Here is a 24,701-nt window from a genome sequence, read left to right on the forward strand (position 1 = left end):
TTGTATCTGTGCACAATTTTGTGCCGGATTTTTAAAAACAAAAACAAATGAAAGCCACGAATCTACACACAGACCAAAATAATAATGTTTGCAAATAGGGGTCAGGAGGAAATCAAACGCCTGATTGAAAGAATGACCCGAAGGTGTCCCGAGACACATGGAAATGAGTGCTTAACTCCTCTTAATCAAAATTGTTGAGGACATTAGGCCAGTATACAGGCCTGTGTGGTCTCTCTCTCTCCTCCACATTCTTCTATTGGAGACCACCACGAATCGACTCACAGTAAGCAAGTGTCTCTGTCTACAGTGTCTAATGTCAGTGTGCCTGTCTGCCTCAAACTGCTCCCTGATTCTCTTTAAATTCTCCAACACCTTTCTGATTGCACAAAAACGTTCACATGCATGTGACATCGCATGCATCAAAAGGACAAATACGATGTGAAGAAGATTTGCCTCCATCTGAACACTGGACAAAATGTACAGGACTAGCATTATATAGTGTTGTTTGTTTGCCATTTTTAACGTCACCACCCTGCATGTATGTTATACATCACACTATGCGCCGGCGCCACTGTTCCGAATGCCCCGCTTCTTTTGCTCTGGCAAATGGACTCGCTATGTGAATGGACACAGAGACTAGGCTGCTTTAGGTGAACAGCCAATCGGGCTTCCAGAGGCAGTTCATCCAACTAGGCCAACTAGGCAATTTTTTCTGTGTGAAAGTGCCTTTAAGCCTTTCACATTGAGTCTCACATGACATAACCTCATGCAGATTGTCCTTCACTCTCACTACATATAGTCCCACAGGACCAATCTCCTTTCATTTATCCCCATCAGACAATATCCCCAAGGTCCAACCCACTTGACATTTATTCCCATTGCCCTGACCCAATGGACCAAACCTTTCCCTCTTCAGGTTTGGACTTTATTCCCTGAAACGTAGAAGAATGAGGGAGATTTGATAGAGGTGTACAAAATTATGACGGAATAAATTAAGTAAATGAAAGTAGGCTCTTTCCACTGAGGTTAGGTAAAATACAAACCAAAGGACATGGAGAAGTTTAGAGGGAACAATAGGGGAAATTTGTTCACACAGAGAGTGGTGGGAGTGTGGTGAGAACTGCCAGTTGAAATGGTGAATGCAGGTTCAATTTTACCATTGAAGAAAAATTTGGGCAGGCACATGGATGGGAGAGGTATGGAGGGCTATGGACAGGGCACAGGTCAGTGGGATTAGGCAGAATAATAATTTGGCCAGACTAGAAGGGCCAAAGGGCTTGTTTATGTGCTGTAATGTTCTATGGTTTCTTTGCCCCTGGTTTTACTGATATTACTGCTCATCTCTGTGTCACAGCATCAGCATTCCGTGTCTTTGCTGCCATCTGCATTTCTATTGAAAGACGAAATGAGGCAAGGGGATGAGATCTTTTATTTCAGTGGTTGTGGATCAGATACAACCCAAGAGTTGCCTCTGCACAGAGAATGCCTCATATTATGGGGAGGTGTCCCTGGGCCATGGAATGGGCACCTTTACCCAGCTGCTATGATCAATCCAATTTGCAGCTATTAAATGCTCTGTCAGCTCCTTGCTTTCAAAGATGGTCAATTTGATTGCATTATCCAGGTTTTTCTGAGTTTCCGGAAGGATTCCAGGCATTCAAGATGGCCTTTGGTCAGCCACCAACGAACCTCTGATGGGCTGCACTGCACTCCAGCACACTGGCTAGTCAGCACATGGCATAAGGGTTTGAAGGGTCTTCTCGATGACTACCTCATTCCCACAAAACTGGAATCTGCAAAGGCAGAGCAAAGATTTCTGAATTCTATAGCTGGGACTTCATAAAGCCACATTGCATGCAGTTTACCCCACAGCCCTAGCCTTCAGAAGAACAAAGACCATGAGAAGCCATTCTTTCCCCCAACCTACTCTACTGTTTACTGAGATAAGAACTGACCCCTTGGATCTGCCCACACATTGCTTTGGCTCCATTCCTGAGACATTTGTGGAGGAGATGTGTATCAGTTTCCGAATGAAGGTGTTGTTAGAGTTCCAATCTGTCTTTAAACTCCCTCACAAGATGCCAAAATTTTGACTCAGTCTTCAATCCCTCCCATCCAGACAATCTGACCCCCTCCTCACAATCAATCCCTCAGAGACCTGGTGACATTTTCTGAGGCAGTAAAATCCTTCCTAAACCTACACTAGATCAGGTTTAACAGTTAAATTTGGGCGACACAGGTTTGAATCCAGCATTGTATCTCTGTGTCCCCATGGGTTTTTCACAGGGGCTCTGGTTTCTTCCCACTCTTCAAAACATACGGGGGTTGTAGGTCAATTGGGTATAATTCAGCGGTATGGACCAGAAGGGCCTGATACCATACTGTATGTGTAAATGTAAAAAGAACAGTTCAAATGGTGGATTCACTGGATTACTGCTCAGGAGGCCACTTGCTCATTGGCTCCCCAGAGCTCAGCAAACCATCTTCACTCCAGTGCCACCGTCTCTCGGAGTCATCAATGTAGCATGGAGTCAGGCCCTTCAGCCATCAAATCAGCTGACCAGCAGCCACCCAATCCCTGTTGGAGTCCAACTCACCTCATCCAGGCCACATTTGTACCTTTGCCCCAAATTGTCCATTCCATGCCCTCTGGTCCTTGAACCACCCACCAACAGGAACACTTCCTTCATTCCATTCTCTCCAAACTTGCCATGACCTTTCTCCTCACTGCACCAATGAACTCTATCCTGAGCTTAACCCCTCTAGAAAATCTCCAACAAATCATTTCTAAGAGCAATACTGGTGTGGTCACAGTTGGCTAAAGGTGCTCCAAGCCAAAGCTTACTTTACAGAGCCAGGCTCTCCTCTTTGTGTGGCTACACATGTTCCAATTCAGAAGTTCCTGAACTTGGTTGCTCCTATTCCCCCCACCACACCACATCTAGATTCCACTGAATCAATGAATCACAGGGATTCTTACGACACTGTCTCTCCTTTCTCAGAAGACTGAGGAAGTTTGGCATGTCCCTGCTGTCCCTCAACAGCTTCTACAGGGGCACCATCAAGGCCAGACCCGCTGTGTGCATCAGAGTGTGGGATGGGAGCTGCTCTGTTCAAGGTTGGAATCTGCAGAAGGTGGTGAATGCAGGTCAGTACATCATGCAAACTTCCCTCCCCTCTACAGACTCCATTTACTTCTCCTGCTACCTGGGAAAGGCAGCCGACACACTGAAGAACCCCAGGCACATGCTCTTCTCCCTCCTTCCATTGGGAAGAAGGCTCAGGTGTGTGAAATCAAGCACCAACAGACTTGAAGACAGTTTCTTCCCCACAGCCATCAGGCCCATGAATGAAGCCCACAACAGTGCTCTCGTGCTGTCCTTGCTTGGTGCTAATCGATCTTCCTTTTCATTGTACCCCCACACTCTGTAAATTGTGCTCTTTATATGTTTGTGTGAACGTTAGAGATAATGTGTTAGAATACTCGCAAAAGAATTGAGTATTTTGTGGCAATAAACTTAAACTAGAACAACACAGCAGGTGTCCACTCAGACCTCATGGCTTGTGCTTCTACTCCTGACTAACCTGGCATGGTCCTGACCTCGTACCAGGGTGATGTTCCCTGCTCCTAGCTGAGGGCGCAGTATGTTTATCATGCTGTTATTCCAGAGGAACTTGACTTTGGTCACATTCCCAACGTCCAACTCCATGTCGATCAGTGACGTGTATGTGGTCCCTGGGTGGAGCTTCGTTCTGGAAATCAGACAAAGGGAAGGTTCCAGCAGTTAGTTCAACAGCCCAGGTAAGGCCCAGGTATGACCCAGGTAAAGCCCAGGTAAGGACCACGTAAGGCCCAGTATGGCCCAGGTAAAGCCCAGGTAAGGAGCAGGTTCGGCTCAGATAAGGACCAGGTATGGGTCCAGGTACAGCCCAGGTAAGGCTCCAGGTACAGCCCAGGTAAAGCCCCAGGTACAGCCCCAGGTATGGACCCATTTAGGCCACAGGTATGGGCCAAGGTAAAAGGACCAGGTAAGGCCCCATTGTGTGTGACTGGGCACCCAATAAGAGAGGTAGCACAGAGACCACCCCATTGACCCAAAGGCTCATGTAAGTCAAGAATGGTGAAACATTTTGGATACAGGGTTCAGTCAGGGAAAGCAGAGATAATAATAAAGAGCAAATTATCTGCCAGAGAGGTAGGGTGTAGCCATTAAGGGCAGGAATGTTTTGATGAAGGGGTCACAGTGAGAAGGAACTTTGTCATCCAGGCGCTGACAGACACTGCTTACTCTGTGACTCTGTGTTGGTGAGTGTTCCCCTTGGTACCATACAGGGCCACACTGATGTATCCCGACACGGCACGGGAGCCAGACAGTGTCACCGACACTGCGTATCGCCAGACTGTGGAGCAAGAGGTAGTGAGTCAGTGAGGACATGGGGAACACTCACACCACAGTAGAGAGGTTATACAGGGATGGGAATGGGTCGGGGAGAGGGGAAAGAGATCCCTCCTTGTCTTGGGGCGAGGCAGTGGTGAGGGAAAGGAGGAAGGGAGGGAGAGTGAGGGTGAGTGAGGGGGAGTGAATTCCCTCCCTTTCAGTGATGGGGAGGGGAGAAGGGGGGAAGAGAGGAGAGGAGGGGAAGGAGTGAACCCTCTCCTCATTGTTGGGAGGAGGGGAGGAGGAGGGGAAGGGAGAGTGGTCCTTCCCCACCATTGTGGGGGCCATTGTGGGGCAAAGGAAAGGGGGCAAGGAGACGGAAGGAGAGGAGGGGAGGGGGAGAGGGGAGAACGAGTGAGGGGAGGGAGGAGAAGGGGAGGCGATGGGGAAGCAGGGGAGGGGGAGGAGGGGAGGGGAGTGAGGTCCCTTTTTGGCATTGGGGAACCACGAAGGGGAGAGGAGGTGAGGAGAGGGAGGGGAAAGTGGAGGGGAAAATGGGAGGGTAGGCAAGGTGTTGGGGGGCTGCGGTGGGGATAGGAGTGAAGGGAGGGTAGGGGAAAGGAGGGGGAGGAAGGAAGGGTGAAGGGGAGGGGGAAGAAAAGAGGGGGATGAGGGGTGGGGAAGGGAGAGGGTGGGATAGGGGGAATGTTCCCTTTCTGTTAGTGGGGGGGTTATGGTTGGAGAGGGGGGGAAGAGGAGGGGGAGGGAAGAAGGGGAGGCTGAAGCGGGAGGGTGTGTGAGGAGACAGGGTGCTCCCTCCCTTCTGTGGGGGACCGTGGTGGGGGCATGGGTAACCGCGAGTCCTGCCCATGGCTGTAACTCACGTGCAAAGGGACTGGAGTCGCCGGTGTTGAGGGTGAAGGACTGGTGTAACAGGCCTGGGGCAGGGCGATACCTCCCCACATCGTAGCCCATGGCCGGACAGCCTTCAGGTGGACATGTGAAACATTGCTCCTGGAACAGACACAGTCACAACCGCACCACCGTCTCCTATAATTTTCTCATGCATAGAATGATTCCACCAGCCAATAAGAGGCTGGGACAAGAGTGACACAGCAGAAGTCACTCCTGAGTTATGTATGCTGCCAATAATTTAGCATTGCTCCACCAGCTTGCCTCTCAGCCTCCAAGGTTTCAGCATCACCCATCTCTCGCCATAAATACAGCAAGAAATTATGGTGTTGACCCTGGTGTGGACCCAGGGGAGCCATGAACGGAGACCAACAGGGCTTTGCAAGGTCTTACTGCCTGGTTGTGGTGCTGACAGCTCTTTGCAACGTTTAAATGGCCTGTTAAAGGAGCTACACTGTCTTTTATAACCACAGAGTCTGAGCCCAGGGTGGTGTTACCTGTGTGTGGCAGCAGCTATGATGTGTTGCAGACTCCAGGGAGGAGCTGCCTGTGTGTACCAGCAGCCAAGAGGAGCTGCAGACTCCAGGGGAAGAGCAGAGCAGCGCAGAAATGGGGAGAACACCTGTCATTAAGAAGAATTCTGGGAGAAGACCCTACAGGGAAGGTGTCCATAGCTGAAAACCAGCGAGGGGCCTAGTGGCTGAAGGATTCACACAGGCTGTGGGCTGCTGGTGACATGACCATAAGACATCAGCAGAAATAGGCTATTTAGCCCATCAAGTCTGCCCCACCATTTAATCATGAGCTGATCCATTTTCCCACTCAGACCCTCTGCCCAGGCTTCTCCCCACAACTTTTGATGCCCTGCTAATCAAAAAACCTATCAATCTCTGCCTTAAATATGCCCAATGACCGGGCCTCCACAATCACCTGTGGCAGCAAATTCCACAGATTCACCACCCTCTGGATGAAGAAATTCCTCCACATCTCTGTTCTAAGTGGACACCCTTCAATCTTAAATTTATGTCCTCTTGTCCTAGACTCTCCCACCATGGGGAACAACCTTTCTACTCTGCCAATACCTTTTAACATTAAAAATGTTTCAATGAAATGCCCCTCATTCTTTTAAATTCCAAGAGTTGTCAAACACTCCTCATATGATAGACCTTTCATTCCTGGAATCATCCTTTTGAATCTTCTCTGAACTCCCTCCAATGTCAGCACATCCTTTCTTAAATGTGGAGCCCAAAACTGGTCTCAATACTCCAAGTGGGGTCTCACCAGTCCCTTATAAAGCCTCAACATCACATCCCTGCTCTAATATTCAATTCCTCTTGAAATGAATGCCAGCATTTGCCTTCTTCACCACTGACTCAACCTGGAAGTTTACCTTCAGGCGATCCTGCATGAGAACTCCTAGGTCCCTTTGCATCTGGGTATTTTCAATTTTCTCCCCATTTAGAAAATAGTCTGCCTGTTTATTTTGTATACATGACTGTACACTTTCCGACATTATATTTCATTTGACAATTCTCTGCCATTTTAATCTGTCAGTCCTCCATGTTTCTTCCACACTACCTGTTTCTCTATCTACCTTCGTATCTGCAAATTTGGCCACAAAGCTATTCATTCCAGCCCCTGTGGAACACCACTAGCACAGGCAGCAAACTAGAATATGATCCTTATATTCCAACTCTCTGCTTCCTGCCAATCACCCAATGGTCTACTCATGCTAATATGTTTTCTGGTGTAGCACAGGCTTTTACCTTGTTAAGGAGTCTCATTTACGGCACCTTGTCAAAGGCCTTCTGAAAATCCAAATGCACAATATCTACTGCATCTCCTTTATCCAGCCTGCTGGTCACTTCCTCAAAGAATTCTAATAGGTTTGCCAAGCAAGATTTTCCCTTTAGGAAACCTTGTTGGCTTTGACCAATCCTGTCATGTGTCTCCAAGTATTCTGCCACCTCATCCTTTACCATCGACTCCAACATCTTCTCAACCACTGATGTCAGGCTAACCAGTCTATAATTTCCTTTCTGCTGCCTCCCTCCCTCCTTGAATACTGGGGTCACACTTGTGCTAATCCAGTACTATTAATTCATGAAAGATCAGTACCTATACCTCCACAAGTCTCTACTGCTATTTCTTTAAGAACCCGAGGGGGCAATCCATCTGGTCCAGGAGGCTTGGGGTTGAGGGACCCTGCACAAGCTGCAGGCTGCTGGAGACTGGCTCATGGGATCCAGGTACTGGAGCCAGGATTTGAGAGGTTGCTGAGGGTAAAAAGGGCTCCTGAAGGGCACTGAAAGCTTCCTGATCGTGACGGAGGTTTTGATCTGGAGCTTGGGTTGCCAATGGATTGGACATACAGCATGGTCACCTTCCCAATTACACCCAATTACCCTACAAACCCTGTATGTTTTGAACAGTGGGAGGAAACCGGAGCCCCCGAGGAAAACCCACACAGACACAGGGAAAATGCACAAACTCCTTACAGACAGCACGTGATTCAAACCCTGGTCCCAATTGCTGGCTCTGAAACAGCATTAAACTAACCGCTGCATTAATTATGTGCCCCATTTTTATGTATTATTATGTGACAATAAAAGGAACTTTGAAAATCTCCATTTCAGGTGAATCTCCTGAATCTCCAGCACAAACACATTCTATGTTTTGTAAAGTTCTAACGCAACTTCCCAACATTTATATTTCATGTCCCAACATGAAGCCAAGGGTAAAATAGTCACCACCCTATGCACCTGGGTTACTACCTTCAGGGAACTCATAATTTGAACCCTTAGATTGCTATGTTACCAGCATGCCTGTGTCCCCTGCCATTTACTGGATTTGTTCTGCCCCTGTTTACTTTCCTCACCCTTGTTGGGATTAAATTCCATGGGCCAGTGCTCTGCCCAATTTCCCATCTGGTCCATCTCCTGCTGCACCTTGGACAATCTTCCTCACTCTCCACAACTCCAATATATCACGCAACCTGCAGAAGTAATAGTCATACCTCCAACCTTCACCTCCAAGGTGTTTACCCCTGGATTCTCAACGTATCCCTGCTTACATAACGGACAGCTCTGTAAACCTGGACCAGAGTTGGACATACACCTCTCAAATGTATCGCTCTACAGCCAGTATCCCCTGCCTGCGAGTGAATATCTCAGACACCTCCTTGAGTCTCAGCTGAAGAATGATGTTGGTGAAGGAAAGTGAGGAGAGAGGACAGACTTGGTGTGAGCAGAAATCGGAGGGACGTATTGAAGAACCAGACAGCTCACTGGCACCACCCTGTGGCATCGTGGAAGATCGCTGCCTGAAACATGCAGAATGTATATTTATTGTACGTACAGTACAGTATATTTTTGCAGACGATGCCGCTTTAGTTGCCCATTCAGAGCCAGCTCTTCAGCGCTTGACGTCCTGCTTTGCGGAAACTGCCAAAATGTTTGGCCTGGAAGTCAGCCTGAAGAAAACTGAGGTCCTCCATCAGCCAGCTCCCCACCATGATTACCAGCCCCCCAACATCTCCATCGGGCACACAAAACTCAAAACGGTCAACCAGTTTACCTATCTCGGCTGCACCACTTCATCAGATGCAAGGATCGACAATGAGATAGACAACAGACTCGCCAAGGCAAATAGCGCCTTTGGAAGACTACACAAAAGAGTCTGGAAAAACAACCAACTGAAAAACCTCACAAAGATTAGCGTATACAGAGCCGTTGTCATACCCACACTCCTGTTCGGCTCCGAATCATGGGTCCTCTACCGGCACCACCTACGGCTCCTAGAACGCTTCCACCAGCGTTGTCTCCGCTCCATCCTCAACATCCATTGGAGCGCTTACATCCCTAACGTCGAAGTACTCGAGATGGCAGAGGTCGACAGCATCGAGTCCACGCTGCTGAAGATCCAGCTGCGCTGGATGGGTCACGTCTCCAGAATGGAGGACCATCGCCTTCCCAAGATCGTGTTATATGGCGAGCTCTCCACTGGCCACCGTGACAGAGGTGCACCAAAGAAAAGGTACAAGGACTGCCTAAAGAAATCTCTTGGTGCCTGCCACATTGACCACCGCCAGTGGGCTGATAACGCCTCAAACCGTGCATCTTGGCGCCTCACAGTTTGGCGGGCAGCAACCTCCTTTGAAGAAGACCGCAGAGCCCACCTCACTGACAAAAGGCAAAGGAGGAAAAACCCAACACCCAACCCCAACCAACCAATTTTCCCCTGCAACCGCTGCAATCGTGTCTGCCTGTCCCGCATCGGACTTGTCAGCCACAAACGAGCCTGCAGCTGACGTGGACTTTTTTACCCCCTCCATAAATCTTCGTCCGCGAAGCCAAGCCAAAGAAGAGTACAGTATATATTTTAAGTTAAACAAGGAGGGGAAGCTTTAAATTCTTTAAAATTGCTTAACCTTATTGTGTGTGTGTGTGTGTGTGTGTGTGTGTGTGTGTGTGTGTGTGTGTGTGTGTGTGTGTGTGTGTGTGTGTGTGTGTGCGTGCATATGTGCACATAAGTGTGTATGTGCATGTGAGTGAATGTGTGCACGTGTGTAAGTGTGTGTATGCACATGTGTGTGTGTGTATTGTGCTCATGCGTGAGTTGTTTGTGTGTGCTTGTGCACAAGGGTGTGCATATGTGCACAACTGCATGTGTGTGTATGCGTGCAAATGCATGTGTGTGTGTGTGTGTGTGTGTGTGTGTGTGTGTATGTGTGTGTACTAGAGAGAGGGTGCTGTCAGCTGTGCCCTTTGATTAACCCATGCAGTCACTGCCCTCAAAGTCTTTGATTACCACATAAAGTGCCTTCACACCCACCCTCTTTGTCATTTAATACACACCACACCCAAATTCTAATAATTCTAAAGGTTAATCCTGAATCCAAACTGTTGGCCACAAGTATAATGGTAAGCAGTGATTAGCCATGGGCTGTCAACATGGCTACTGACATGGATCCATGTATGAGTGGAAGAATTTCCCTTTGGAAACATTTGTCTGCTCCACTGCCAAGCCTCTTCGAGGGATGCCCACCCTGAAGATGTTCTCCTCTCTTTGAAGGCAGTTCTATGAGAGTTACTCTCACTCATCGCCCTCTGTTAAACCCACAGCTCCCAAGCTGCAGGACAGTGTGATCTCCCAGACTCTCCCCTCCTACTGATATGCACCTATACCCTGTCAGCCTGTTCTCCTCCTCTTCCCTCCACCGTTCCTTTTTATGTCTGGCTGGTTTTCGACACCTCGATGAAAAGCCAGGCCTGAAACAAGGGTTGTGCTTCATTTGCTTCTTGACCTGCTGAGTTTCTCTAGCACTGTTGAATGCTGCCTTTCTTCTGTACTTACTGCCTGAAATTCCTCCTCACTGGCACAACGAAAGGCCACAAAACCATCCGGTGACCCAATGCTCTCCGTGAAATACTTAATGGCACGCAAATGGTTGCAGGACAGAAAATTCTTTGTGCCTATGGGAAGAAAGAACAATTCTGATTCATAAGCATTAGACCATAAGACATAGGAGCAGAAATAGGCCATTAAGCCCATCAAGTCTTCTCCAACATTCAATCAGATTTCAGATTTATGATCAGAGAGCATAAATGACATCACATACAACCCTGAGATTCTTTTTTTTTGCGGGCAAGGAAGAATTTCCACCTATTGGTAAACAGATAACAGATAAACTGTAAACAGATAACAAATGTAGACAAATTGACTGTGAAATAAGAGAGAACAAAACAAATCGATAAAGTGCACAAGTAAAAGTCCTTAAATGAGTCCTTGATAGAGGTCGTTGTTTTTTTGTTTTGTTTTTTTTAAATTTTTTATTTTTCACACCATAAATCACATTAACCATGATACACACTTTTTCCTTTTCACACATATACAGTGCCATTTTTTCCCCCACCCCCCTCCCTCCTCCCATCCCACCCTCCCTACCTCCCCCCTCCCGTCCATTTAAGGTACAAAATCTAGGATAAATTAAACCAGTCAGACAATGTTGTCATTCAATAAAAATACACCAGAAATTCCACTGAGTCCATTCTTTTCATTTCCTTTTCCTTCCGTTAACTTAGGTAGTGACTGTCCCCGGTAGGTTTTCGCTATTGTGTTTCATGTAAGGCTCCCATATTTGTTCGAATATTTCAATATTATTTCTTAAACTATATGTTATAACCGAGGATAGCACTAGATAAATTAACAGAATGGTATAAACAAGGAGGCTTACAACTGCCAAATTTTAAAAATTATTATAGAGCTGCACAATTAAGATACCTATCAGATTTTTATCGAACAAGGGAAAAACCAGATTGGACGAGATTAGAATTAGATAAAATAGGGGAAAAGATACCTGAACACATATTATATAAATGGGATGAAAAATTGGTACAACATAGAACTTCTCCAGTATTACATCATCTCCTCAATATTTGGAAGAAGATTCATGTAGAAAGAAATAAAACAAATTATCAATTACCAAAACTAATATTGACGCAAAACAAGTTACTCCCTTTTACAATAGATAACCTTTCCTTTAGAGAATGGGAAAAAAAGGGATTAAAAGAATAGAAAATTGTTTTTCAGGAAATAGATTCTTATCCTTTGAACAAATGAAAGATAAGTACAATATAACTCAAGATACAGCGCTGGCATATTACCAATTGAGATCCTACTTGAAGGATAAATTAGGAAGCAGCTTGAGTTTGCCAGAGGGAAGTAACCTTGAATATGTGATTACAGATACAATGTTAATCAAAAGATTTATAACAAATATGTATATTAAACTGCAAGAAAAGGAGAATGAGGAAACAAATGGTAAAACTAAACAAAAATGGGAACAAGATTTAAATATAAAGATAAAAAAGGAAACATGGGAGAAGTTATGCTCTGGAACGATGAGAAATACAATAAATACGAGGTTACGTATGATACAATATAACTGGATACACAGGCTATACATTACACCTCAAAAGTTAAATAAATAGGACCCAACAGTATCTGATAGATGTTTTCGATGTAAAAAAGAAATGGGAACAACAATTCATGCAATCTGGACATGTGAGAAAGTAGAAATATTTTGGGAAGATCTCAATCAGATATTAAATAAAATAACAGAAAACAATATACCAAAGAATCCAGAGATCTTCCTCCTAAGTAACATAAAAAACAAAGAATTTGGAATTGATTTGGAGGATGCACAAAAAAGATTTGTTAAGATAGCTCTAGCCGTAGCAAAAAAATGTATTATGTCAACCTGGAAATTGGAAGATAATTTGAAAATACAACAATGGTATATAGAAATGAATAAATGTATTCCATTGGAAAAAATAACATATAGTTTAAGAAATAATATTGAAATATTTGAACAAATTTGGGAGCCTTACATTAAATACAATAGCGAAAACCTACCGATGACAGTCATTACCCAAGTTAACGGAAGGAAAAGGAAATGAAAAGAATGGACTCAGTAGAATTTCTGGTGTATTTTTATTGAATGACAACATTGTCTGACTGGTTTAATGTATCCTAGAATGTATACCTTAAATGGACGGGAGGGGGGAGGTAGGGAGGGTGGGATGGGAGGAGGGAGGGTGGGAGAAAATGGCACTGTATATGTGTGAAAAGTAAAAAGTGTGTACCATGGTTAATGTGATTTATGGTGTGAAAAATAAAAATTTTTTAAAAATAAATAAATAAATGAATGGTGATTCCTTCTTAAATTTTGAGAAATCCGCATTATTCATAGGCATTGCTTCACTTTTATTTACGTTGATCTTGTAACCCGACACTTCTCCATATTCCTTCAATTTCTTATATAATTCTTTTATTGATAGTTCTGGTTCTGTTAAGTATACTATAACATCATCCGCAAATAAACTGATTTTATATTCCTTGTCTTTTATTTTTATCCCTTTTATATTATTTTCTGTTCTTATCAATTCTGCTAGTGGTTCTATAGCTAACGCAAACAATAAAGGTGATAGTGGGCATCCCTGCCGTGTTGACCTGCTTAAGTTAAATTGCTTTGATACATGTCCATTTACTGTCACTTTCGCTAATGGTCCCTTATATAATGCTTTAATCCAATTAATATACTTCTCCAGTAAACTGAATTTTTGCAATACTTTGAACAAATAATTCCATTCTACTCTGTCAAAGGCCTTCTCTGCGTCTAAAGCAACTGCTACTGTTGGTGCTTTATTCCCTTCTACTGCATGAATTAAGTTAATAAATTTACAAATATTGTCTGTTGTGCATCTTTTTTTGATAAATCCAGTTTGGTCTAGATTTACCATTTTCGGATTGAGGTCGTTATTGAGGAGTCTAATGGTGGAGGGATATTAGCTGTTCCTGAATCTGCTGGTGTGAGTCTTGTGGCACCTACACCTCTCCTGATGGCAGCAGTGAGAACAGAGCATGTGCTCAGTGGTTTAGACCTTTGATGATCGCAGTGTTCCCTGTAGATGTTCTTGATGGTGGGGAGGGTTTTGCCTGTGATGTCCTGAGCTGTATCCACTGCCTTTAGGAGGGCTTTACACTCAGGGGTATCGGTGTCCCCATACGAGACTCTGATGCAACCAATAAGCACACATTCCACTACACATCTGTAAAGATTTGCCAGGATTTCTGATGTCATACCAAACATCTGCAAACTCCTGAGGAGTAGAGGCATTGATGTGCTTTCTTCATGATGCCATTAGTGTGTTTGGTCCAGGAAAGATTCTCTGAGATAGTGAAGAACTTAAATTTTGCTCACCCTCTTCACCTCTGGTCCCCCAAAGATCACTGGACTTTGATCTCTGGCTTTCCTTTCCTGAAGTCATTGCCTAGTTTTGGTGACATTGAGTGCAGGGTTGTTGTTGGTGCACGTTTTCAATCTCCATCCTGTACGCTGACTCATCCCCTTCCTTTATACAACCCACTATCGTGGTATCATCGGCAGATTTGTAGATGGTGTAATTGTTGTATTGAGCTACACAGTTGTAGGCGTAAAGTGAGTAAAGCAGGGGGCTAGGAACACAGCCCTGTGGTGCTCCAGTACTGATGGAGATTGTAGAGGAGATGTTCTTAGCAATCTTCACTGATTGTGGTCTGGAGTTGAGGAAATCCAGAATCCAATTACATAGTGGGGTGTTGAGTCCCAGGTCTTGGAGTTTGCTGATCAATTTTGAGGGGATGATGGTGTTAATGTAATAAAAAGCATCCTGATGTATGCATCTTTACTGCCCAAGTGTTCAAGAGCTTTGTGTAGAGCCAGTGAGATGGCATCCACCATAAACCTGTGAAACGCATCCACGTCACTGCTCAGTCAGGAGCTGAAATGCTTCATCACCAGCCTCTCAAAACACTTCAAGGAAAGGCTGTGCAACAGTGCTGGGTCCCACCGCAGCGTGTGTCTGAGTTACACCAACACCTTCTGTCACTAACCTTCCCAGATCCCGTCCACATCCAGGATGGTTGAAATGAGGTTCTTTGAGCAGCCTGGCATGTTCTCTCCGCCATTTGGGTAGAAGTCCACATGGCCACAAGGATAGGTTATTCCAAACCCTATGACAGAGACAGACCATCAGATTGGCCCCCACTCTCCCAGATACCCCACCGAGAGAGGGTTTTGGACTCTTAGTCTCTGCATATTCTCCTTCTCTCTCTTTCTGTCTCTCCCCCTCTCTTTCTCTCCACCGCACATCTCTCCACTTTCTCTCCCTCACTGTCCCCACATTCTCTCCCCACTCTCTCCATCACACTCTCAACTGCCCTCTCATGATGACGGGCCATGGGAACCAGGTGTGGGGACTGCGATCTGTGAGGGTGCCAATAGCCTGAAGGGCCTCAGTTGTCAGTAACTTCCTGATAGTTTCAGAGGTTCAGAACCAGGAGTTCAGGGTCACCACTAGACTGAACAGGAAGCCCTGCGGCTGCAGAGGTTGCAGGCATGCAGGAGGTGAATCCACAGCCACTTGGTGACTCTGAAGGGACTCTCCTTCAACTCTTATTGGTGGGGGAACCAGGCAAGTGGCACCTCTTCATGTGCCTCCATGGCAGGGGTGTACTACCTCCCAGTACATGAATCGTGTCTCTCTCTCTCTTGTTCTTTCACCATTTCACTTTATGACATGTCTTGCTCTTCTTTTCCCTCTCTCACAATTCACCCCCCCCCCACCCCCACCCTGGCTCACTGTCTTGCCTCATTATTTCCTAGACCACTTCGACCTAGGGACAGGTCCTTTGGCCCAACTCTTCCATCCTGACCAATTTGGCATTCTTATAAACCCTGGTCAATTTTATGCATTCCACCAAAAATAATACCATAAGACATAGGAGGAGAAATAGGCCTTTCATCTCATTGAGTCCTCCCTACCATTTAATCATGAGCTGATCCATTTCCCCACTCAGCCCCACTGCCTAGACTTCTCCCCATAACCTTTGACGCCCTGGCTAATCAAGAACCTATCAATTGCCCCTTTTCCACTGGCATCCCGGCTAATAGGCCATGCAGTGTCCTGGGATAGGAAGCCACTTGTGCTGTTTCCACTGGGCCATCCTTAACTGGGACAGTGACTACTTTTCCACTGAACACAATTCATACCTGAGATCAGAATGTTCTACCTTCAACTGGAAATGGTGATTTTCTGCTGTCCTTTTTCCATTGGTTTAATCAGCATATGAGTAGGGGTAGAGGCTGTAAATCCCGCCTTGAAATGACGTCATTTGATGCCAGTGTGCTGAATGTTTTCTTTTTCCATTGGACCCTGTCCCAGTTAATTCCCTGTTAATTCCTGGGACAATGTGCCAGTGGAAAAGGGGCTATTCTCTGCCTTTAAAGCACCCAATATCCTGGCCTCCTCAACCACCTGTGGAAACAAATTCCACATATTTACCACCCTCTGGCTGACGAAATTCCTCCAATCTCTGTTCTAAGCAGACACCCTTCAATCCTGAAGTTGTGCCCTCTTGTTCTAGACTCTCCCACTGTGGGAAACAACCTTTCTACATCCTCTCTGTCCACAACTTTCAACATTCAAAATGTTTCAATGAGATTCCCCGTCTTTCTCTTATATTCCAACGAGTACAAGCCAAAAGGTGTCAAACATTCCTCTATGATAGCCCTTTCATTCCCAGAATCATCCCTATGAACCTCTCTGAACCCTCTCCAACATCAGCACATCCTTTCTTAAATGAGGAGCCTAAAACTGCTCACAATACTCCAAGTGAGGTCTCACCAGTGACTTATAAAGCCTCAACATCACATCCCTGCTTTTACATTCTATTCCTTTTGAAACAAGTGCCAGAGGTGCCTGTTTCGATCCTGTGATTCACCTCCTTCCCAGTGAGGACCTGTGCCAGTGCTCCCCACCTTTCTGCTGTCCCCAGATGCGGGAAATATCCCCAATGATACCGACCTTTGTCAGGGGACTGCAAGGAGCCATCCGTGTGAATCACATCAACGAAATGGGCGTCGGTGGGGTCCAGGCGCACTTCAGGAGGAGTGTTCTGGAAATACGGGGCAACAGGATCAAGGCCTGCAGAAACAAAATCATGGATCAGTCTAGAGTCTCTCACATCTCTGCTGTGCCTAATTTATTTAGTTATTTATAATAGAGTAGAAGCTGATTCTGGCCATTTAAACCCATGGCACCCAATTACATTCAATTGACCTACAACTCGGCATATTTTTTTGTACAGTGAGTGGAAACCGGAGCACCTGAAGGAAGCCCACGCAGACACAGGGAGAACATACAAACTCCTGACAGATAGCGCTGAATTCAAGCCCAGGTCACTGGCGCTGTAATGCATGGGATGCATGCAATCTGCTGCAATGCACAGAATCTCAATCCCTAAATCTCCACATTCAGAAAGGGGACCATTCAACCTATGAGCAATGCCATTCCCCTTCCTCACCCAATTTTCCTGTAAACTATTCCCCCCACCCCACATTCCCATCAACTCCCCCACCTTACCCACACAAGGGGGACAATCTATTAATTTAGTGGCCTTCAGGATGTGGGAGGAATCTGGAGCACCCACATGATCATAGAGAGATTACGCCAACTCCACAGTGACAGCACAGGAAACTCTGGTGTCTGGAGCTGAGTAAGAGCCTCTAACTGCTGTCCATAAAGATGCCATAAAGCCTTTCTCCATTCACTGTACGTCCCATCCTTATTCCAGTACAGAGTCACTTCCAGCTACGAACTCTTCTCCCTGTCTCCCACATAAACACCAGCCATTCCAAATCCAGGCTGTGACCGAGAGAATTACCTGTAATGCGAGCAATGCCTGGCTTCCGCCGACCTGCTTCCCCAGCAGAGTGAGCACCCAGTCCATGCCCCACCAGGTAGATGTCAGGCAAGGTATAGTTGTAGTTACTCTGGACCACACAGAGAAGAGAAGGGAGGTGAGCAGGCAAAGTCAGACACAGCTTCCGAATCTCTTCACAGACTTGTTGCTTCAGGTGGTAGAGTAATACAGCAAATCTCTGTTTCTGTCTGGGAGTGTCACAGAGTCAGGGTGAAGGGTTGATAGGGAATGGACTGACTTCGTGGGATAATACGGTATGACGTAGGAGTAGAACACCACCATTTAACCCATCGATCTGCTGACCCACTCAAATCATAGCTGATGCATTATTCCTCTCTACACATTCTCCTGCACCCTCCCCATAATTTTTCACATCTTCATTAATCAATAATCTTTTAACCTCCGCTTTAAATGTTTACAAAATTATGACGGGGATAGACAGAGTAAATATAGATAGGCTTTTTCCACTGAGTTTGGGTGAGATACATACCAGAGGACATGGGTTAAGAGTGAAAGGGAAAAAGTTTAGGGGGAACATTAGGGGAATTTCTGCACACAGAGAGTGGTGGGAGTATGGAATGAGCTGCCAGCTGAAGTGGTGAATGTGGAGTCAATTTTAACATTTAAGAAGAATTTGGACAGGTACATGGATGGGAAGGGTATGGAGGGCTAGGTACTGAGTCCCGGTCAGTGGGACAAGGCAGAATAGTTTGGCACAGACTAGAAGGGTTGAAGGGCCTGTTTTCTGTGCTGTAATGTTCTGTGGTTCTATAGTTCTACCCAGTGACATCCTCCACAGACGTCAGTGACAACTTCCCCAATGTGGCTCAGATAAAGAGCACTGTTTATCCTGTTCACCCCTGGCTGCAATGTCAGTGAGACACTGAGAGACACAGGGGACCACAAGTGGTGGCAATCTGGAGCAGGGTCTCAACCCACAACATCATCCATCCCTTTGCCTCCACTGTTACTGCCTGATCCCTGAATTCCTCGTGCAAATTGTTAATTGTTCCAGGGAGGTCACTCCTGTTCTGTTACAGGCCAACTTGTTTTACAGGCAAATTGCTTGTGTTGTTTCTACAACCTACACCCAATTCCACAAGCAGATGCTACCTGAAGTGTTACAGTCCACATTCTGTCCATGTTCGATTGCAATCAACACCCTGTTTTATGAGAAAAATATTCCTGTTGGGTTAAGGTTCATATTCTGCTTTACAAACAGACTGTGCTTGTTGTGCTACAGCCCACACCTGTTCCATGTGGAGATTTTTCCTGTGATGTTACAATCCATGTCTGTTCCACTGACCTGCACCCAGTTCAGAGACCTCCATATCCCTCCCATCCTTGTACCTGTCCAAATTTTTCTTAAATGTTAAAATTGAGCCCACATTCACCACTTCATCTGGCAGCTCGTTCCATACTCCTGTTCCTGTTCTGTTACAGTCTACACCCTGCTTTCTGGGGCATTTATTATAAAAGATGATCGGTATTTACTGTCACTTACCTGCAGAGCGTCAAGGAAGTATACGATCTCAGCTCCCACGACACGGAGGTTCTGAGAAGCCTGGCTGAACGGGCACTGTGAGCCCCCTCTCCACTCCACACAGATACAGTTGACATCGTCTGCTTGTAGAATTGTCTCAAAGAAAAATATACAGAGCCTGAATTCAGTTGGAACCTGACCAGTCAGCAGAAGTAAAGCATGAAAGCCTGCAGACATCATGGTTGAAGTAAAACCTTTGCTCTGACTGCGCCAGGGACAGGGACCTCCCAGTGGCCAACCATTTCAGTTTTGCATCACATTCCCACACTTGCATGTGTGACCATGGCCTCATGTATATCCCACCAAGACCACCCGCAAATTGGAGGAACAACTCCTGATTTTCCCTCTGGGCACTCTCCAGCCAGATGGCATTAACATCGACTTTTCTGGTTTCTGCTAACCTGCTCTCCTCTTCCCCCTCCATTCCCTTCCCCATCCACTCTCCTCTTCCTTCCATCTCCCTTCACCCAGCCATCCATCCTCCCCTTGATCGCTGCCGTGTCCTCCCTCCCTTCTCCACCTATTACCTCCTGCCTTTGCCACCCTTACCCTTTTATTCAGATGCCTGCCAACATTTTTCCATACTTTGATGAAGGGCTCAAGCCTGAAATGTCGTTTATGTATTTTTATCTTTGCTGTATAGAGACTGCTTGACCTTCTGAGTTTCTCCAGCATTGTGTGCCATAGAGTTCAACTGATCTAACGGGACCAAATGGGCTATTTGGCCCTCCTTTCCAATACTGACAATCTCATTCCAAACCCTTCCCCATAAATCCTCATTCCAACTTCTCTGTGGAGTGCCAATGTTGGTGGACAAACTCACAGAGGTTTATCTGATGACATGCCATGCCCCTGATACCAGGATTTTTCATGTTTTCAAAATAACTTCGTATTTAAAAGAAAACAATCCAATTCCTTATTGGTAATACTCTAGCCCTGGTGACTGTCCTCTCCCCGTCCTTCCTATGCTGTACACAACATTCCAAATGTACCCTAACCAAGTCCCCAGCAGTGGAAGACAAATGTACCGTACGCCTTCTTTCCCCCCATCCACTTGTTTCCACTTTCAGCATCTGTGGATGCACCCCAAGATTTCTCTGAATATCAGTGCTCCAAAGGGCCCTTTCACTCACTTTTGTCTTGCATTTGACCTGCCAAAATGCAACACCTCAACCTTATCCAGATTAAACTTCACCTGCTATTCTCTGCCCAAATTTCCCATTGATCTCTATTCTGATGTGTCCTTTGACAACCTTCCTCACTGGCAACAATTCTGCCATTTTCATGTCATCTGCAAAGTGCAAACTTACTCATCAGCCCATCTACATTTTCAACAAAATAATTCACATTAATCACAAGCAACTGTGGAAAACAAACAAAAAAGCATTTTCTGCATTCACAGAGCCATTTCTCTCGCTTGCCGGTGTGCCCTCCCTCCCTTATACACCTGTTACCTCCTGCCTGTGGGACCATGCTCCTCCTCTTTACCTCCTGCCTGTGGGACCATGCTCCTCCTCTTTACCTCCTGCCTGTGGGACCATGCTCCTCCTCTGCCCCCCACCATTTTGTTCAGGTCCCTGTCGACATTTTTTTCATACCTTGATGACGGGCTCGAGCCGGAAACGTTGGTTATGTATCTTTATCTTTGCCACACAAAGTTCACTGTTTGACTTCAACCATTACCCTCTGAATTCTATGACCAAGCCAATTTTGGATCCTCTTATCCACTCACTATAGATCTCGTGTCTGAATCTTCTGGATTAGCCGACCAGGAGGGACCACTCAGACAACTTCTACTGCCCTATCCTCATCAATCATCTCCATCACCTGCTCAAAAACCTCAATCAAATTTGTAAGACATGACGTCCCCTGCTAATTGTCCTTAATGTCTGTGCTTTTCTACCAAATGGGAGGTAGGGGAAGGAGAAAGGTCCCACAGGGAGGAGGTAATAGGTGGATAAGGGAGGGAGGGCACAGCAGCATATGGGGGGAGAAGAGTGTGAATGCAGAAAATTATTTTTTGATGTTTGTGTTCATTAATCCTGCCTCTAAAAATCATCAATTATTTCCCCATGACTGGTGCAATGGTGGGATGGCCCAGAAACCCTTCCTTTCACTTTGCAGCCCTTCATCCTTCCCATCACCCATACCCCCCTCCGCAGGATCGCCGCATCCTGCTCCAGACACACCACAGGGCAGTTGGAGCACCAAATATCCGTCATATCACATCTCATGTTCTCACCATCCACTGTTCAACAATTCACACCTTGCACAGATGCATAGTTAACACCTTGCACCAAACTGCAGTTCACACCCTGCACCGATCCATAGATCACATTTCTCTTTAATCTACAGCTCACCCCTTGCACAGATACACAGTTCAAACCTTGCACAGATCAATGGTCCATGTGGAATCTCCGTGTTCCAGGTACCCATGAATCACCAGGACAGATCTGCGATCAGTGTTGAAGTTGGAGGCAGCAACAGTCTGTGGGCTGATCCCACTGATTTCCTGCAGAAATAGCCCAAATCAATCGTCTGCTGTTGCCGACCTGGAGTGTGCAGGCGAGCTATGGGAAGGAGAAGCCACTGCCCGGATAACTGCAGGTGAGGCGCAACTCCTGCTGAACGCTGAGCTTTGGGTAACAGAACCCCCAAGTCTGGGTGAGAAAAGCCCAGGTTCAAACCTCAGCTGACACAGTGGGTGGTTTAGCGGCAGAACTCTAACAGAAAGAGGGTTTGTGATGATACTGGCTCTATGGGAAGCTCAGCATTTCCTCTCATCTCCCGTGTTCAGGCACTCCTAGATTACAGGGGAATCTCTGAGAGATAGTGTCTCTGACAGGCACTGAGGGATCTGCCGGGTGCTGGTGTGCTGCCTTCAATACCACATTTATTTATTCATTTGCAGGATTCAGGCCAGCATTTATTGCCCATCCTGAACTGCCCTTGATCTCCTTGAACCACTGCAGTCCTAGTGAAGGGGCTCCCATGGTGCTGGTGGGTGGGAGATCCAGGGTATGGCCTGGTGGTGGTGCAGGTTCTTGCGAAGGGGCTCCCATGGTGCTGGTGGGTGCACAGTGCAGGTTTTAGACCTAGTGACGGTGCAGAATCATGAGTGTTTATTATGCCTGTTGTAGCTCTAAACACAGCTGAGTTTCCTGGGGAGACTGGCCTGGGAGAAGGTTGTGTTACCTGGAAATTGTTGGGGTTCAGCCTGGTGTACAGGAAGAAATGGGTGTCAATCTTTTCAGGGCTCCATGGAGCTCTGTTGACAGGTCTCTCCTTTATCCCATTCCATGGGTATCCAAGCGGGAAGCAGCCCAGTCTGTCAAAGCAGATCGATTCTCCTTCACCTATCAGATTCAGATTTACTGTCAGAGTACATACATGACATCACATACAACCCTGAGATTCTTTTTCCTGTGGGTGAGGCAGAATTACAATTTGTTGGCAGTATGTAAAAAAAAACTGTATACAATGTATAGATGTAAACAAACTGACTGTGCAATACAGAGAAAAAAAATCTATAAAGTGCCAAAGTAAGAGTCCTTAAATAAGTCCCTGATTGAGTTTGTTGTTGAGGAGTCTGATGGTGGAGGGGTAAGATCCAATGGGGAAAAGGGGGTGTGTTATGCAAAATCACACTGCAAATGGTGCTCTTGGAATGCATCTCTTTTGTCATGTGGGGGCACACAGGATTTGAGAAGGTGTCAATGGCGAGCAGGGCCAGTGGCAGGTTAACCATTAGACCCCTAGGGGCCTGGAAGGTCAGGGAGCCCATCACAACCACTGGTACACCAATGTATCCACTTGCCAGTATGGATACATTGACACAGGCAGGTCCACCTATCAATTAAAGCTTGCAGAAGTACCGCATTCACCTGTCAATCAGCAGTGGGGTCTCAGTCCCATGTATCAATTTGGGCTCTGCCAGTCCCAATGCTACCTGTCAACCAATGCTTGCATTTGTACATCCGCGCAAGTCTGACGTCTACTTCCTGCAGCAGAGCTCGGCTCATGCAGCGTCACTCACAGGAGATTTACTTTTTTTTAAAAAGATTCTCCCTTCTCCTGTGTTATTTTGTATTGAGACTGACATTTTAGAACTGATTTAATTTACCCTTTTGTAACTAACAGACTTTTCAAATTATTCAACGTTAAGCAGTCGACTTCTGTAAGGTGTTGTTTAATTTCATGAAGTTTTTCCTCCCCTCCAATCAAACACCAACTGGTGTATTCCCAGAACATACCCGGCAGATAAATTTAGAATATGTGAGGGCAACATGCCCAAATGCTAATAAATGGAACAATTTCACTTTATTCTATTCAATGAAGGGTGGGGGCCATGGGGGAGGAGGGACAAGGTCAGGGGGAGGGCCTTACTAAAGCTCAGCCTAATGCCAGGGTGGTAGTTAATCCACCACTGAGCAGGGCTCTCAAAGGATCTCAGGCGCTGACAGCTCCCTCATCACATTGGGGATTGGGAACCAGGAGCTGAGGAGGGAGGCTTGGACACCTGGAGCTCAGGGTCACCGCTGGTCCAGACAGTAGGCCACATGGCTACAGAGATCACGGGGGCGCAGGAGGCAGTAGCATTGGAGGGGGTAGCGGGATCCACAGAAACTCGGTGTCTCTGAGGTGGCTCTCTTCTGCTTCTCTTTCTCATCTTGACAGAGCAAAAAAGAATCTCAGGGTTGTGTGTGATGTCATGTATGTTCAGATTTATTGCCAGAGTACATTAGAACATAAGGAATAGAAGCAGGAGTTGGCCATCGAACCATCAATGTGATCTGGCTGATTTGGCAATAGGCTCATCTCCATCTTCCTGCCTTTTCTCCTTATCCCTTAATTCCCTCATTATGTAAAAATCTATCCAATTTTGCCTTAAATATATTTACTGAGGTTGCCTCCACTGCTTCAATGGACAGTGAATTCCACAGATTCACCACTCTCTGAGAAAAGCAGTTCCTTCTCACCACTGTCCTAAATCTACTACTTTGAATATTGAACTGTCCCCTACTTCTGGTCTCCCCATCAATGGAAACAACTTACCTACCTTTATCTTATCTAGACCTTTCATAATTTTAAACATTTCTATAACACATTCATTCTTCTAAACTCCAGCTAGTACAGTCCCAGACGACTCATAGGCTAACCCCTTCATCCCTGGAATCAACCTGGCGAACCTCCGCTGCACCGCCTCCGAAGCCAGTACATCCTTCCTCTCGTTAGGAGACCAGAACTGCACACAGTACTCCAGATGTGGCCTCACCATTACATACATAACATCACATACAACCCTGAGATTCTTTTTCCTGCAAGCGAGGCAGAATTTCTACTTAACAGTAGTGCAAAAAAAATGTACTCAAGAAAAAATACGTATACAAAAAAGATAAATGCAAACGAGAAGGCAGTGCAAACAAACTTTTTAATACAGAATCTTGAGTCTGTATCTTCATTTTAAACACAAAAGGAAGGAATATTTAAGAAAAATTTCCTGGTCCCTTACCATTGATTCTGGTAAGAATCAAAGTGACAAGAATCCACAGACTCAGCAT

General features: G+C 45.9%; 1 protein-coding gene across 1 annotated transcript; it reads right to left on the minus strand.

Moving 5' to 3' along the window:
- Positions 1-1,419: 1,419 nt before the first annotated feature.
- Positions 1,420-24,701, minus strand: LOC138743785 (inactive pancreatic lipase-related protein 1-like). The gene is made up of 12 exons (XM_069899389.1): positions 24,653-24,701; positions 22,336-22,490; positions 21,527-21,652; positions 19,102-19,236; positions 17,559-17,667; positions 16,700-16,819; positions 14,727-14,846; positions 10,647-10,765; positions 5,264-5,393; positions 4,290-4,401; positions 3,586-3,753; positions 1,420-1,793 (listed from the first exon to the last, which is right to left on the minus strand). The coding sequence occupies exons 1-12, from the start codon at positions 24,699-24,701 to the stop codon at positions 1,724-1,726; spliced, it is 1,413 nt and encodes a 470-aa protein (XP_069755490.1). The 3' UTR covers positions 1,420-1,723.

Source organism: Narcine bancroftii, chromosome 10 (genome assembly GCF_036971445.1).
Source record: "Narcine bancroftii isolate sNarBan1 chromosome 10, sNarBan1.hap1, whole genome shotgun sequence".
NCBI lineage: Eukaryota > Metazoa > Chordata > Chondrichthyes > Torpediniformes > Narcinidae > Narcine > Narcine bancroftii.